We start from the raw sequence: 15,386 nt of genomic DNA, 5'->3' as shown, positions 1-15,386 counted from the left end.
ACCTGTGCAATGCAGAAACCCAGATGAGCACTGGATGGTTGCTTGCCATTAGGGACTAGAAGGTGCTTCCTCATCAATCACAGGTCAGATACCCCAAAGGCAAAAAGGTCAGTAGTCCAACCTACTGACTTGATCCCAATTGCAACCTCTAACCCCACGCCCTGAGGCCAGCCTGTGGACTCAAGCTTGTGTTCTGCTCTGAATCATGTAATCCCCTTAATAACACGAGCAAAGCTGCCCTACTTTTTAACCTCCTTGAGGGCATGAACCCTTGGCTCAGCAGCTAAAAGGTCAGTGCTGTAGCTTTTTAGCTTTTAGCCATCCATCACCAATGTCACTGCTGCCAACATAACCTGTACCAAAACCATGGGAAAGCTTTACCCACAGTGATTTTTGTTACCAGAATACCCACCTGGAAGCAGATGATTTGCTCCACTTGTGTCTCTGGAAGATGTGTCAAAGCAGCAGTCCTCTCACATCTCTTCCTGAGTGTGCACCTGGCTCTGAGGTGGAGGACACAGCTGGAGTGAACCCAAGCAAGCAGGGAGCAGCACATTCCTGCAGCTGATGGATGGCTGCAGTCCCCTCGACAGCGAGGCACTTGTTAGGTGAAAATGTCCAGGAGCAAATTAACCCATCAGCCCTTGACAATCTGACCAGCAAAGGGAAGGGAGATGCTCCCTGACCTCACATCTTCTTATTGACTCCACTTGACTGATTTGAGCATGCAAAGTGAAGCATGCACAAAGCTGTTTGCCAGGTCACGGCCTTCTTCACAAGAGTTTTTTTCCTTTTTATTTTTTCTAGAAGTCCTACAGGGCTCTTCAGAGCACAGCAAAATCCATCCAGGAACGGGGATTTTTATGCATGGTTAACACACAGACAGGTTTTTAAAGCAGATTGAAACTGGTTGGGCAGCAAAGCCAATGAGCCTGGAGCAGCAGGGATACGTACCAAAGGACTCAGCATCCATTGAGACACGTGATGTTTTTTGTTTAAAATTTTTCTTCCCTATTTATACATCAGAACAGTCCATAACACAGCTCATGACCTGTCACACTGTGCCTGTCCAGTGCATGGAATTATAGGATTGGCCTTGCCAAAGGTTCCTCTTACAAATACACTCCAAAAGTTCCCAAGAACTCGTTGAAATGTAAGACATTCCCATGATGCTATGCCAAGTCAGAGTGATAGATGTTTTTAACCCAGTTTTACGAAAAAACAATATGTGGCCACTATTAAAAATATAAAAGGAGAATGATATCCCTCCACTCTAATTGTAATAGTGAATGTTAAAAGTAAGACCTCCGTTGTTGCGTGTGAGCAGCAGAACAACTAGCATGTTCCCTGTGATTCATTAGCTGATTGGGTAATGAAACCCTTCCAAGTAACATTCCCACACATTTTCTGACAGCTCCCCTGTGTAAACTGATGCTCTGAACAATATTTATCTCTGGGCATTTTTAAAGAGAAGCACTTATGTTGTAGAAATGCACCGAGCAAAAATGCCATCCATTGTAAAATAACTGAAAAACCTGAAATTCATCTTCTAGTAAACAGCAGAGACAAAACGAAGGGGAAAATAAGCAGCTCAGAGATGGAGCATCTGACAGTGGCTGCAAAAATAAAGGAGGGCAGCCAGTTTTGAAGTGCTTGGAGTGACTGTCAATGCATCAGCACTTGTCACGGTGACTGGATGGTTTTAACTCCTGGTCAAAGACAGGGCTTGACTTTGCAGCAGAAATTCTTTTATTCTGGGGATTTTTCCTCTGCAAAAAAGAATCTTCTCTGCTGGGGAAAACATCCTTCTAAGTGTGCTTCAGGTAATGGGCTTAATTCAGAGAGATGAAGAATGTATTCAAATTCATTTCTCTAGCACATGTAGGAGCCTCTTCTCATCTCTACAATCAGCAAGAGCTTAATGTCTCAACAGATCCCTACTTTTGACTCTGTAGCATTCTTCCTGATACAAAAGAGAGCTCCATCCACCTTTGAAATAGTTTCAGGATCTATCTGCACCTCCAGAGGCCTGAGGAAACTCACTGCACAGGGAAAAGAAGTTGTGGTGCAAGGGTCCGAGCAGATCAGACGTGTCAGGAGATCTGGCTTGGCCATTGACTCGGTGTTTGATCTAGGGCAAAAGAAAATCCATTGGAATAAATCCCATCACACTGGTGGATCCAGTTATGGTCATACATTGATGTGTCTTCTAATGTGGTAGCAAGGGTAATTGGAGGACAGTTGGACTAGATGATCTTGTAGGTCCTTTCCAACCTTGTGATTCTATGATTCTATGATTCTATGATTCTATGATTCTGTGATTCTATGATTTATGATTCTATGAATGGCTGCTGCCTCACCAGGCCTTGGTGTGGTTAATTCATGATGATCAATGCCTGAGGTAGAGCAAAAATGCTCAAGGTAGAGCAAAGTCTCCTTTCATTAAATGCAGGAATGAGGTAGAGCAGGTTCTGGGGTGTGAGGTTTGTTTTGTGGCCATGGCACCTCTCAGGAAAAGAGGATTTGGCTCTCCTGCAACACAGAGCAGATGTGGACTCCACAAGGCCACAGCCTTCCTGAAGCCAGTGGTGGCCACGTCAAGGAAAAGGTTGGGAGGAAGGTCTTAAAACGGGGCGCTGCTGCCTGTGGGAGCTGAGCTCTAAACCCCATCGCCATCTTACACCAACCCGCAGGGTCTGAGAACGAGGTGACCCAGGTGAACCGCTGCCTGGATGCTGCCAAAGCCTGCAATGTGGACGAGATGTGCCAGCGGCTGCGGACGGAATATGTCTCCTTCTGCATCCGGCGCCTGGCTCGGGCCGACACCTGCAACCGCTCCAAGTGCCACAAGGCCTTACGTAAGTTCTTCGACCGCGTGCCACCTGAGTACACCCACGAGCTGCTCTTCTGCCCCTGTGAAGACACAGCCTGTGCTGAGCGCCGGCGGCAGACCATCGTTCCAGCCTGCTCCTATGAGTCCAAGGAGAAACCCAACTGCCTGGCACCGCTGGACTCCTGCCGTGAGAACTATGTCTGTAGGTATGTTCGTGTGGTGGGGTGGGTGACATGGAGAGAGGGCACCCAAACAAGCCTGGGGTTCTTCAACTGGGGGCAACCCGGTGTGCAGAGCTGTGTATTTTCCTCTAGGATTCTGGTGGAGTGCACATATCTCACCATTTCCCCAAGGGAATGGCATGGAGATGTGTCAGGGGAGGGGGCAGGTGGGATTTAGGGAAAAGCTCTGCCCCAGAGGGTGGTGGGCATGGAACAGGCTGCCCAGGGCAGTGGTCATGGCCCCGACCTCATGGAGCTCAGGGAGCACTGGGACACCTCTCTCAGACATTGCGTTTGGGTTTTGGGTGGTGCTATGAGGAGCCAGGAGTTGGAATCGATGGTCCTTGTGGGTCCCTTCCAACTTGGGATATTCTATGATTGTATGATTCTGCAATTGGCTCACCACAACCTAACATAGTGTGAGTGGCTCCTTCCCTATGACCCGTGACTTTGTTTCATGCCCTGATATGGAAAGTGTTAATGAACAGAACAAATTGGTGTTGGACCCTTATTTGAACTTTCCTATCAATTTTGGATTCATTCCAAAGAAAAAGCCCACTATGGAAATATTTCCAGGAAGCTAAGCAGAGATGCAGCGTGGAGTCCATTCCAGACTCATGCATGCACTCATACACAGAAATATCTTAATTTGGATACTCACATGCACACTCCTGATTTATTTTTCCCTCAACTGCACTTTTTTCACCCCTCTATTTCTCAAAACGTCTTTGATATTCCAGAAGCTAGGACAAAGGAGAATGGTTTTAAACTGAAACAGGGGAGGTTTAGGTTGGATATTTGGACGAAGTTTTTCACACAGAGGGTGGTGAGGCACTGGAACAGGTTGCCCAAGGAGGTTGTGGATGCCCCATCCCTGCAGGCATTCAAGGCCAGGCTGGATGTGGCTCTGGGCAGCCTGGTCTGCTGGTTGGTGACCCTGCATATAGCAGGGGGTTGAAACTGGATGATCACTGTGGTCCTTTTCAACCCAGGCCATTCTATGATTCTATGATTCTATGCAGTGATGCTCCCAGCTCCATGTCCTGTGTGCAGCTCTTGCCATGAGCAGACACCTGGAGGAGAGCAGAAGAGCAAGGCCAGTGTAGGACATATCTCCCAGAACTGTTCCAGGCTCTAATTATTCTGGGCTTTGGGACTTCCTGAACTGAACACTTCTAGCACGTCATCCTTAAAGTGCATTAAAAAATTGTCTTTTCCTAAGAGAAGGTGAAGACTGCTGCATGTAGCACACATCCTCTTGGAAGGGTGGCCTGGCATTAATGCACCCAGTAATGCTGATAACAGAAAAACTGAGATACAGAGCTGATGCTGACTCCAAAAGATGCAAAGTCCTCTAGTCCCACCAGTTCTTGTTTGAAAATTCCCCCCAGGTATCCAGAGAATCAAATCAGACGGGTACTGCCCTCTCCCTAACAAGACAAGTGAGCCCAGAGGGAAAGAAGAGGTTCAAAGGGGAGAGTGCTGCTTCCCAAGAGGCTGGAAACCATTTCCCACAAACAGCACAGCTGTTAATTATCCGGTTCCTTGGTCTCTGAATGTATAATATAAAACAACCTCTAGAGACATGGCAGGAGCAAGGGGTGGAAGTGTGACCCGGTCAAAGCCAGCAGTGCAGAAAGCACAAGGAGAGCCAAGAACAAATCATGGCACTTTGAAGGAGTAAAATACCCCAGGGCAAATCCTGCTGCACTGCTAAGTCCTCTTACCAGTCCTAACCCTCTCCAGCTCCCCAGCTTGGAGATGTGGGCTCTACTAACAAGAGTAGTATAAAAATTGCAGTTGATCCCTCTCTCCTTCAAATAATACAACAAAGATTTGGTAAGCGTACTTTGCCTGGCCATAGCACAGGTGAGAGAGGTTGATGTGATGGTCGCTGGCTGCTTGACTAGGTGCATCTGTATTCCAACAGTTCTATGTCCTACCTGAGAGCCCCATGTGGATGACTTAAATTCCCTACCATGTCCAACTGCCACCAGACGTGCCAACAATTGTCCCATTGCTATAGAATTAAGTGTCAACTATCTGTTTGGCAGCATGATTTATTGAGTTTATCCTACCAAGGTAGTAGGGTAGCCGCATGCAAAGAGCTATCTGGCATGTCTGAAAGATTCCTCTATTTCCTTGCATGGAGGGTCCCAACAAGCCCAGAACTGGGTCTCAAAACCACTTTGAGCTGAGAGATTTGATGCTTTCAGCCCAACCGTACAAAAGCTGAGGCACAACAGTGGTTGAAGTACTGTGGCATGCGCCTCTCACTCCACAGACCCCAGAGAGTCCAATCTTCTGAGAGTGGGTGCCGGTAGCAGAGGAGATGGCAACAGCCATGGTGATGGAGAGAGCATATCAGAGCCTTTGGGCATTGCCCTTAACCTGAAGATATCCTCAGCGACATTTAGAGCATAATCTTTGAAGAGAGAGAGAAAGTGGACCAGAGTGATTCTCTCTTTCAGCAATTCAGTCCAAAAATGAAGGCTTAGGTCTCTAGGGAAGATTAGTACTCTGGAGTCAGATAGCTGCAATAGAGAATGAATTATCTTGCTGTCTGCAACAGCTCTTCCTTTGAAAATCAGCTTTGCACATCAGAAAACAAACATTTCTTCCAAGATCGCACCTTACTTGCAGTCCCAAAGGATGCTTGTACAACATGACCTAGAGCACCTCTCCACATCTCCTCTCAGGGTGATTAAACTCACTTCTGGCTTTGCTGGAGGGGCAGGCGAGACGAAAACCTGTGTTGTGTATTCAAACTGGCTTAACAACAGCTACAGCAGCACAGAATCTTGTGAATATTATCCCCTTCTGTGCGAATGCAGCAGACACCTCCAGTGTGCTATTATCTCTCTCTTTGCCCCAAATATTTCTTCTCTCAAGTCTCATTTAACCGTGCCCATAGCAGGGGGGTTGGAGCTCGATGATCTTTAAGCTCCCTCCCAGCCTAAGGCTTTCTATGATTTTGCATTCTTGCTCCAATAGGTCGCGTTATGCAGAGTTCCAGTTTAATTGCCAGCCATCCCTGCAGACTGCAAGTGGCTGCCGGAGGGACAGCTATGCTGCCTGCTTGCTGGCCTACACCGGGATCATAGGTAAGGTCCCATGTCCTTCCACTGCTCTATCTCCCACTCCCTGAGTGGGAAGCCTCCTGTATCGCAGCCAGTTGAAAGCTATGAAAGTAGAAAGGTGGACATGTGAGAGTAGGATCTCAAGGAGACCCCACTTTAACTCTGCTATGTGAAAGAAGGAGCCTGAGCCATGATCATGAGGTAACTTCATGATAGCTGCATCAGAAGGAGGGAAACCACACATCACGAGCTGCTGCAAGACCCTGCTTGATGCTCATGGTGATGGGTTGTCCCAGAGAACCTGCTCCGCTGGGTGTGCCCTGATCTCACTGCTGGATTTTCCTGTCATCCTCCTGACTTCAGAGGATGTCAAACTGGGTTTTCAGATGCTGCAGAGGCCCTTCTGGCAGCTTGTTATGGCACAAGCACATCCAGAGTCCAAAGAGAAGCGCCGATGGCCATTGGACTTGGTCCGTTCCAAAGGGAAGGGATAAATTGGCAGCTGTTTGGGTCAAGATTTCATTCTTGAACCTTGACCTTCATTTCATCCTTCCTTTGTTGTCTCTGACCATTCTGGAGGCTGAGTTTGGTTTCTCTGATGCCAGTGTGAAAACCTCCTCAAATATTCACAAACAATATCTGAATGTTACTAGGAAACCTCAGCTCCTGGGAGTTGCCCATTCCTTAGACTTAGAGCACACTTTAGTTGACTAAAGGCCTTGGTGGTGGTGGAGTGAACTAAGAGACAGAAAATGACACTCTTCTCCTCCCTGGGAGCAAAGCAGAGCTGTGACACCAGCACCAAAAGGGTTTTCTCATCACATAGGAGCATGACTGAAATTAACCAGAGCAACATAAGAGAGCAGCAAAGAGATGATATTGTCCCCCCTTGGATTCCCAGCTTTGGGGTAACACTTCTCCACCCTTCCCATAGGCAGCCCCATCACTCCAAACTACATTGACAACTCAACCTCCAGCATAGCACCCTGGTGCACGTGCAACGCAAGTGGCAACCGGCAGGAAGAGTGTGAGAGCTTCCTGCACCTCTTCACTGACAACATCTGTCTCCGTAAGTATCACCCAAGGAAGGATGCATGTGCTGGCCCTTGGGAGCATTGCCCTGATGGTGCTTTTTTCCATCTCTTCCCCACACAAAGAAAATGCCATCCAGGCCTTCGGCAATGGGACCTACCTGAACGCAGCCACAGCCCCATCCATCCCCCCCACCACACAGATGTACAAGCAGGAGCGAAACGCCAACAGAGCTGTGGCAACCCTCAGCGAGAACATCTTCGAGCACCTCCAGCCTACCAAGGTAGGAGAACCTGGCCCAAGGGTTGCTTGGCTGTATCTGTGCCTCTCCGTGTTCTCCAGCCCTCCTCACCGCAGCTCCATCTTCCAACTGTGTCATTGCATCTGCATGCTGATAACCAACCTCCCCTTCACTTTCTAGAGTCCCTGACTCATCTTCTTCCTCATGCCACGACATCATCTTACCCAACACCAAGCAAAAGGCAATGCTATCCTGTTCTTCACCCTCTCCTCAGTCCCGCTGCTCATCATCTCTTTTCTTTCATGGGTGGTAATCATAGAATCATGGAAACATAGGATGGCCTGGGTTGAAAACGACCACAGTGATCATCTGGTTTCAACCCCCTGCTGTGTGCAGGGTCGCCAACCAGCAGCCCAGGCTGCCCAGAGCCACATCCAGCCTGGCCTTGAATGCCTCCAGGGATGGGGCATCCGCAGCCTCCTTGGGCAACCTGTTCCAGTGCCTCACCACCCTCTGGGTGAAAACCTTCCTCCTAATATCCAACCTAAACCTCCCCTGTCTCAGTTTAAAACCATTCCCCCTTGTCCTATCACTATCCACCCTCATAAACAGCCCTTCCCTCTCCTGTTTATACTTTCCCTTCAAGTGCTGAAGAGAGGAAGCTAATGAGAGAGATGGGTATTCTAGGAACATCCCTGTACTTTCTGGGAGTGTAGAAGAGAACCAGAACCACTGGTTCAATTCCTTGCCCAGTTGTGGGGCATTCACATAGGTGCAGACAAGCTTTTCAGCTGCTGGAGGTCATACATTGAAACTTAACTGAGCAAGGATCACCAAGCATTGAAAAACCTCAGCTGAAAGATTCTACCCATCGGCAAGTTTTTAGTATCGAAGTAATATTAAATTGAAACTGTTCTAAAACAAATACCAGGTTAATTTACTGATGATGACAGTAATAAGCATTAAATATTTTATTATTAAGTGAAAAGCAATGACCTTGATTTGCCGCCCACTAGAGTAATCTTCAGATTGAATTATTTTACTGTTGAATAATTAACAGTGACCCTGATTTGCTGAACATGCAGGTAAGAGAAGCTGTCACTAGATTCTGAAAACTGAGCATGTGCCTTGTGTTGAGCTAGATGGTACCTCCTGGGAGCTTCCACATGCAGGTTTTTAAAACCTTTTCCCAAACCATCTCACACAGCTTTGTTTTCACCGAGCAGTTATAAGGTCTTGCAGTAGGTGCAGAAGTGTGGCCTCAGCTTCCCAAACTGCTTTTCAGGGCATGGGTGGCCATGCACAGAACAGAGATATTTTCATCAGGGAAGAAAACCATTTGCATGTAGGAGAGCTGGAGGACTTGGTGCTCACCAAACCTTTGTGCAACCTGAGTCTAAGTCCAAGACCCTGCACTGACAACTTTATCCAAGCCACCACTTGCAAGTGATGGAGAAGCTGTGAAACTCCTTCATGATTGACAGCCTAGTCCAGATGGCCACGTGCACAGTACTTTCGTGGTATCATGGAATCATTAAGGTTGGAAGAGACCTCTGAGATCCCCAACCCACCTCCATCATGCCCACTGTCCGGGTCCCTCAGTGCCACATCTCCACGGTTCTGGAACACCTCCAGGGATGACAACTCCACCACTTTCCTGGGCAGCCTGTGCCAGTGCCTGAGCGCTCTTTTGGAGAATACATTTTTCCTCACATCCAACTTGAACCTCCTCTGGCACAATGTAAAGCCATTACCTATGGAGTAACCTACCTGGGTCCCAGCTGCTGCTTGGTGAAATGCCTCCTGATGCCATTGAGATACCTCCAATACTTGGGGACATCTCCACCTGGAGAGGTCACCACATCAAGTCATTGGCTAGTGATGACTCCACGTGTATGGATGTCCCCTGACCAAAGTGGGCATTCAGGCCCCCATCTTACAAAAAGAAACTTTCATCACCATCATCTCCAACAGAGCTGAGCTGACCACAAGGCTAAAAACCATGACACTCACCCATGCTTCTTCCTTTCTCTTGCAGGTGGCTGGAGAGGAGAGGCTCCTGCGGGGCTCCACTCGTCTGTCATCAGAGACCTCCAGCCCAGCAGCTCCCTGCCACCATGCAGCCTCCCTGCTGCAGCTGTGGCTTCTCCCTACTCTTGCTGTGCTGAGCCTCTTTGTGATGTGAAGCAGAGTGGGATCACGCCGGGCAGTGACTCTCTTTGTGTTGGTTTCTTTAAAAAAAAAAAAAAAAAACCCACAAAACAACCAGACAAGGAACTTCTTTTGGGAGGTGGGGTAGGAGGAGGGAAGGGATGGGAAGGAGAGGTGAGTCTGTAAGCATCCCTTTCTCCTTCTCATCCATCTTCCAATTTGTTTGATTTTATACAATCAGCATCGCCAACAATCAGCTCATCTTTGTCCTGGCCACCTTTCAGCCCACAGTGTGGTTGTTGTCTCTCCAGCTCTCTGTGGATTGGGGTTGTGAGCCACAGACAGTTCCCTTGGAAAAGCCAGAGGAGAGAGCTGAGTCAAAAAATGAGAGCTGCAATGGAAATGCTTTCACCTTCCCCAGCCAAGAGGGGAAAGACTTCTGATGGATGAGCTGTCAGTACATTTCCTTAAGCCCCAACTCACACTGTGGGACATTTGACAGGGCAAGTCAAGTGTTGTGTCGTACAGATCATCTCCAGGGCTGCTCAGGACCCAAAGGACAGCCCATCTGGTTCAAAGTGAAGAAACCAGAGGCCCTGGTGAGAAGGTAGTTGGTTCCGTTCACCAGAGAGGATCCTGAAGCACCTCTGGGGTGGAGCAAGCAGCCATACAACGAATTGGCTCACAGGGACCTGCTTGAAACTACAGCCAACATGCAACCAGCATGCATCTCCAAGATGTCACCTACTCCTTGGGCCCTCCTGTCTGGGAAACGTGTCATGTGTTGATCATGTTCAGGAAGAAACACGTCTGTTGCATTTTGTTAATGGCTGGCTTTCTTCGTGTCTCAACCTTAGCATCTCTACTTACCGGTCCTGTGAAGTGTTTGGAGTAGGTATTTTTTCATGACATCCAACCAAGCAGGGGCCAAAGTCATTCCACTCCCAGCTAACCTCTCTATGTGCAGGATAAACCTGTGAGGCTACAGGTAGGAGTTGATACGAGTGTAACACAATCCATTCTCACCAGCTACCTGTGCTCCTGTCGGTCTCACAGAGAGGCAGAGGGACAGTTGAGGGATGTCATTATCTATGTAAGGAAGAGATAGGGTACAAAAGGTTTTCATGTCCTTGGTAGGGAGTGGATTGTTACAGCCCCCTTCCTTGAATAGCTGGAGGAGGAAATCCTTGTTAGCTTGTACCCAGGCTAGCACACTAATGACATTGCCTCCTGCCAAGTGCTAATTAGTCAGCCAAGGGGTGGCTTAAGCAAAGGCTGGCAAAGTGACCCAACCAGATGGAGCGTGAGGAGAAATGTCTCCCTGGTTGCTCAGGGCACAGAAGGGAAAACATGTGACCTTGTTATACACAAGCATCCAGGGGTCTTTCCTTGAGGAAGTGAGGAGGGGTGTCCCAGAGCTTTGCAGGGAGATGGATTCCACGCTTGACCAAGACAATAAAGAAGGTGGTAAGGAAAAGCAGCGAGGTTTCCTTGGACAAATGCTTTCCCAGGTTGACCATTACAGGAGGGACGGGAGTGGCTCGTTGCTCCCTGTGAGTTTTACAGCAGCCCATTCACCTTTTGGTTTATGCCTCTCTACGGAACAACATCAGTTGCTCAGCATTTGGAGGCATAGAAAAGTTTAGGAGCAGTTGAAATTTCAGTCTGGAGCTTTTTATTTCCATTCTCTGCAGAGCACTTTCCGTTGCTTTTATGCTTCAGGTTTTGCTGAGAAACAGCAGCGACTTTCCTGGGGTTTGTTCCAATATAAAACCACACTTGTTTGCGAATGAATATCTGTGGAAGCATAAGACAGGGCAGAAAACCTTCTGGCTGTGTCCTGGCTGATGTTCTTCACCTGGGGTTGTCCTAATTCAGGAGACAGGATTCTGGAACATGCAGAAATCTTAAGTCTTGCATGCAGGGTGCCAGGGGATGTGCTGAAACAAAATGTGTGTGCCAAAACTTCACAGCCAAGAGGATCTCCCAGTATTGGAAATGCAAGCGGAGGGCAGTGGCACAGGTCCCATACCTCCCTTCAAAGTGCCGTAGCCGTGCCCTGAGCTGTTGTGAACATTTCCCATTTATCCAGAGCATCAGTGGGGCCATCTGTGCAAATATGAGGTGTAAATCCAAAAACCCGTGTCCTCTGAGCCACAGGTGGGAAAGATTAAACCCTACTGGAGAATGGCAAGGAACTTCCTCAACACCATGAGGTCGTGCTGTGGACTGCCTTCATCTGCCGCTTTCCTTTCAAGTCCTGTAGTCTAGCCTTGCTCTTCTGCCCACCTGGTTTCAGCAGATGAGTCCCCACCAGCCTTTGGTCCTCCTGTATGGGGCCCTCCTCATGGGCTGAGTCTCTGCGCAGGATGGGTGTGCAAGGGGTGGGATGTATATATCATGCTTAGAACATCTTAGGATGTTGGTTGTCCCTGATCTTTGCTGGCCAAACAGACCCTCAGATCCCATTGTGGTGTCTTCTTGTGTCCTCAATTCTGGGAGGATGGCAGAAGTGTCCTGAGGCTGTGAAAAGCAACAGCAAATCACTATGGATCATATCACAGAGGCCTTGCATGAGGGGGTAAAATAAAGGCGAATGGTCTGCTGGGATTCCTGCAGAAGTGTAAATGGGGGGCTACTGGAGGGTTCTTTGTTGTGGTCTTGAATGAGGGGTCTGAAAAACACCTACAGAGCTGACCTTGCAGGTCTGAAAATGTGCTCCCCATCCTCATCCCTTGTGCTGTGGTGTGAGTTTGGAAGCAGCATCCACCCAGCAATGAGAGCCTGCTGCTCGCCCAGGAGTTCCCTCCAGTGTGAGGATGCTTCACAATGAAGAAAAGCACGGAGCAACGAGCCTCCACGCAGCAGGAAAGGGCCAGTGGTTGGGATGGGTGTTAATATTGTGGGGGAATTAAAAAAAAAAATTCAAAAAAATCTGCATGAATTTTCCTGACCATTCCACCTTATTTTTCTCTAACAATACTTAATGCCCGCTCTCCCTCTAAGCCTATTCACAAACCAAACTTCGCAAACAAAAATAAAGAGTCACAGCAGCAGAGGGAAAGGACTGAGTGAGCCAAAGGAGAGAAAGGGAGACAACTTTTTAGCAATCACTCCATACCTGGGGACTTCCATAAGCACAAAGAGTCATGGGAAAAAAGCAGTGGCCAGCCAACTTTCTGTAGCCACTGAACTCTGTTTTTTTTCTGGCTGCTCAGCACCGTTTTGCAGTGATTTGGCAGTTCCTTGCATCTGTGAGATATTATGTATGTACAAATACTGCATTGTTGTCCAAGCAAGAGCACGAGCAGAGAGGAAAAGCGATGCTGGGAAAGTACCCCTGTGGGCAGCAGGGGATGCTGATGGGTGCTGATGGGTGTGTGTGTGCACATGGGGAGATGCTTGGTGTCTGCCTGTACTGCCGGGGTGTAACCTGTACTTATCTCTTCTGTACGAGTTGATATTCAGACATATCCATGAATAAAGCACACATGCATTTTCCTGACTGCCTGCTGCTGTCTGTGACGCGGGTCTGGCTGTGCCCATGCACTGTGCACCAAATTCACTCCTCTTGCACCATCACGGAGCTGGAAAGAATGGGGGGTGCTCTAGGGGGAGATTATAGAGTATTGGGGCTCAGAGCCCCCACACTTGGATGAAAACTCCAAGCTAGTGCATCCCAGCCTGGAGAAAACAGCTCTATGGAGACACAACCAGAGGAGAGCCACCAATGCAACCCACAGATCTGCTCAAGCTCTGGGGATGTGTGTGCTGAGCACAGAGATGGCACACGTGGAGCTCTGGGAGCAACGTGGGGAAGGCTGTGCTCTAAAATAGGTAGGAAGAGGGTGGAGAAGGGCAGCAGTTCACATCAGGCAAGGGGAAATGATTTGTGCTACCAACACTTGTGGGCCATTTTTGGTACCTAAAAAAAAAGAAAAGAAAAAAAAGAGACAGAAATCTTGAGTTGGAAGGGGCCCATCAAGACTCTTGAGTCCAGTGTTGCACTTTTTCCTCTGAAATTTGTATCTACAGATGCAAAAAAATCTTCTGGGGAAGCTCCAGTCAGTGGAATCTGAAATGTGCTGTGAAAACACTGCAGGTTGGGTGGATTTTTCACAGAATCACAGAATCACAGGATGGCCAGAGTTGGAAGGGATCTCAAGGATCATGAATCTCCAACCTCACTGCTACATGCAGGGCCACCAACCTCCACATTTAATGCCAGCCCAGGCTGCCCAGGGCCCCAAACAACCTGGCCTTCAACACCTCCAGGGATGGACAGGGCATCCACAGCCTCTCTGGGCAGCTGTTCCAGCACCTCACCACCCTCTCTGTAAAGAACTTTCCCCTGACATCCAACCTCAATCTTCCCTCCCTCACCTTAAAACCATTTCCCTTTGTCCTGCTGTTATCTCCCCTTTCACAGAGTTGATTTTTCCTGCTTCTCAGCCTGAGCTCAGCACACAAAAGCCCACTGGGCCTTTGCTGGAGGACACAGGGACAGGTGCCCCAATGGGGATGGACAGCAGAGGTGGGACTCAGCCCATGGTTTCAGCAGAGACATCCTTAGGGATCTCCAAAAGACATCTGCAACGTGAACCTGGGTGTCCCTGCTCATGACAAGCTGGCAAGCATGCCTGTGAATCGCCCTAAATTTTGGGGAGAAAAAGAGATATCAGAATCATAGGATCATTAAGTTTGGAAAAGACCACTAAGATTATCAAGTCCAGCATTGACCTACCCCCACCGTGCCCACTAACCATGTCCCCAAATTGCCCAGGGACAGGGACAAAGGCTGAAGCAAGAGCAAGGGAAGTGGTTTTCTACAATTTCCAGGAAAAACACCCCCAAATCAAACATCTTGAGACTCCCAAAGCGTCACCTCTGGAGTTTCAGAGACACTCAAGAGTCTGGACAGGACTCTGAGCACCCGATGGAGCTGTGGGTGTCCCTGCTCATTGCAGAGGAATTGGATCAGACAGCCTTTAAGGGTCTTTTCCAACTCAAACCATTCTGTGATGAGTCTATGAACAACAAAAACCCACAAGGAAAAAGACAAAACCCTCTGCCTTTTTTTTTTTTTTTTTTTTTTTTTGCCCCCAAAAATTAGCTGTGGTGCTCTGGTTCACTTCTTCATCACTTTCTCTTGCCCTTTTCCCATTAATGTGGAAAAATCAGATGTTTGTTCTTCCACCATACCAAAAAAGATGGCTTTAATACCAACCAGTGATGCGCAACCCATCCAAGAGCTGGAATATTCTAGCATTATAAAATATCCTGAGCTGGAAGGGAGCCATAAGGATCATCATGTCCATCTCCTAGCTCCACATAGGACTACCTCTTCTCTTAGCTACAAGCCTGGCTCCTGCGTCTGGCAGGGCTGCGACGTGGTTATTTAGAGACCCCAGTTAGCGACCATGATGGGGATGGGTCAACAGTTGGACTGGATGAGCTTAGAGGTCATTTCCAACCCTAAGGATCCTGTGATTCTATGACCTTATGTGCCCTGCTGCACCCGCCACCCCAACTGGAGATTCAGGTGTGGGATGGTTTTGGCAGATGAGGTGAAGGATGCCTCCATCCTTCAATAGTGAGAACAACTGGTGATTGGTGGATGGTTGGACTGGATGATCTTGTAGGTCTTTTCCAACCTTGGTGATTCTATGATTCTATGACCCTCTTCTTCCTCCTCTCACATCTGGTGCACAGCAAAAACACATCCCACAGTCTCACCCCTAACTCTGCAATCAATTTATTTCCCCCCCCATCTCAAGAAATAAGGGAAAGAAAGAAGAAAGAGATGGGGGAAAAAAAAAAAAAAAGAG

The 15,386-nt window shown here is 48.2% G+C and overlaps 1 protein-coding gene across 2 annotated transcripts in view; it reads left to right on the top strand.

Moving 5' to 3' along the window:
• Positions 1–13,063, top strand: part of GFRA4 (GDNF family receptor alpha 4) — a 70,160-nt gene extending 57,097 nt beyond the window's left edge. For both annotated transcript variants that reach the window (XM_085223757.1, XM_010710569.3), the window contains exons 4-8: positions 2,694–3,039; positions 6,049–6,158; positions 7,069–7,203; positions 7,292–7,449; positions 9,446–13,063. In XM_085223757.1, coding sequence (XP_085079883.1) covers positions 2,694–3,039; positions 6,049–6,158; positions 7,069–7,203; positions 7,292–7,449; positions 9,446–9,592 — 896 coding nt within the window. In that variant the 3' untranslated portion in view covers positions 9,593–13,063. The remainder of the gene's footprint in view (positions 1–2,693; positions 3,040–6,048; positions 6,159–7,068; positions 7,204–7,291; positions 7,450–9,445) is intronic.
• Positions 13,064–15,386: the final 2,323 nt, after the last annotated feature.

The sequence above is a fragment of the Meleagris gallopavo genome, chromosome 4 (assembly GCF_905368555.1).
Source record: "Meleagris gallopavo chromosome 4, MGAL_WU_HG_1.1, whole genome shotgun sequence".
Taxonomy (NCBI): domain Eukaryota; kingdom Metazoa; phylum Chordata; class Aves; order Galliformes; family Phasianidae; genus Meleagris; species Meleagris gallopavo.
This window is presented reverse-complemented; position numbering and strand designations above follow the sequence as displayed.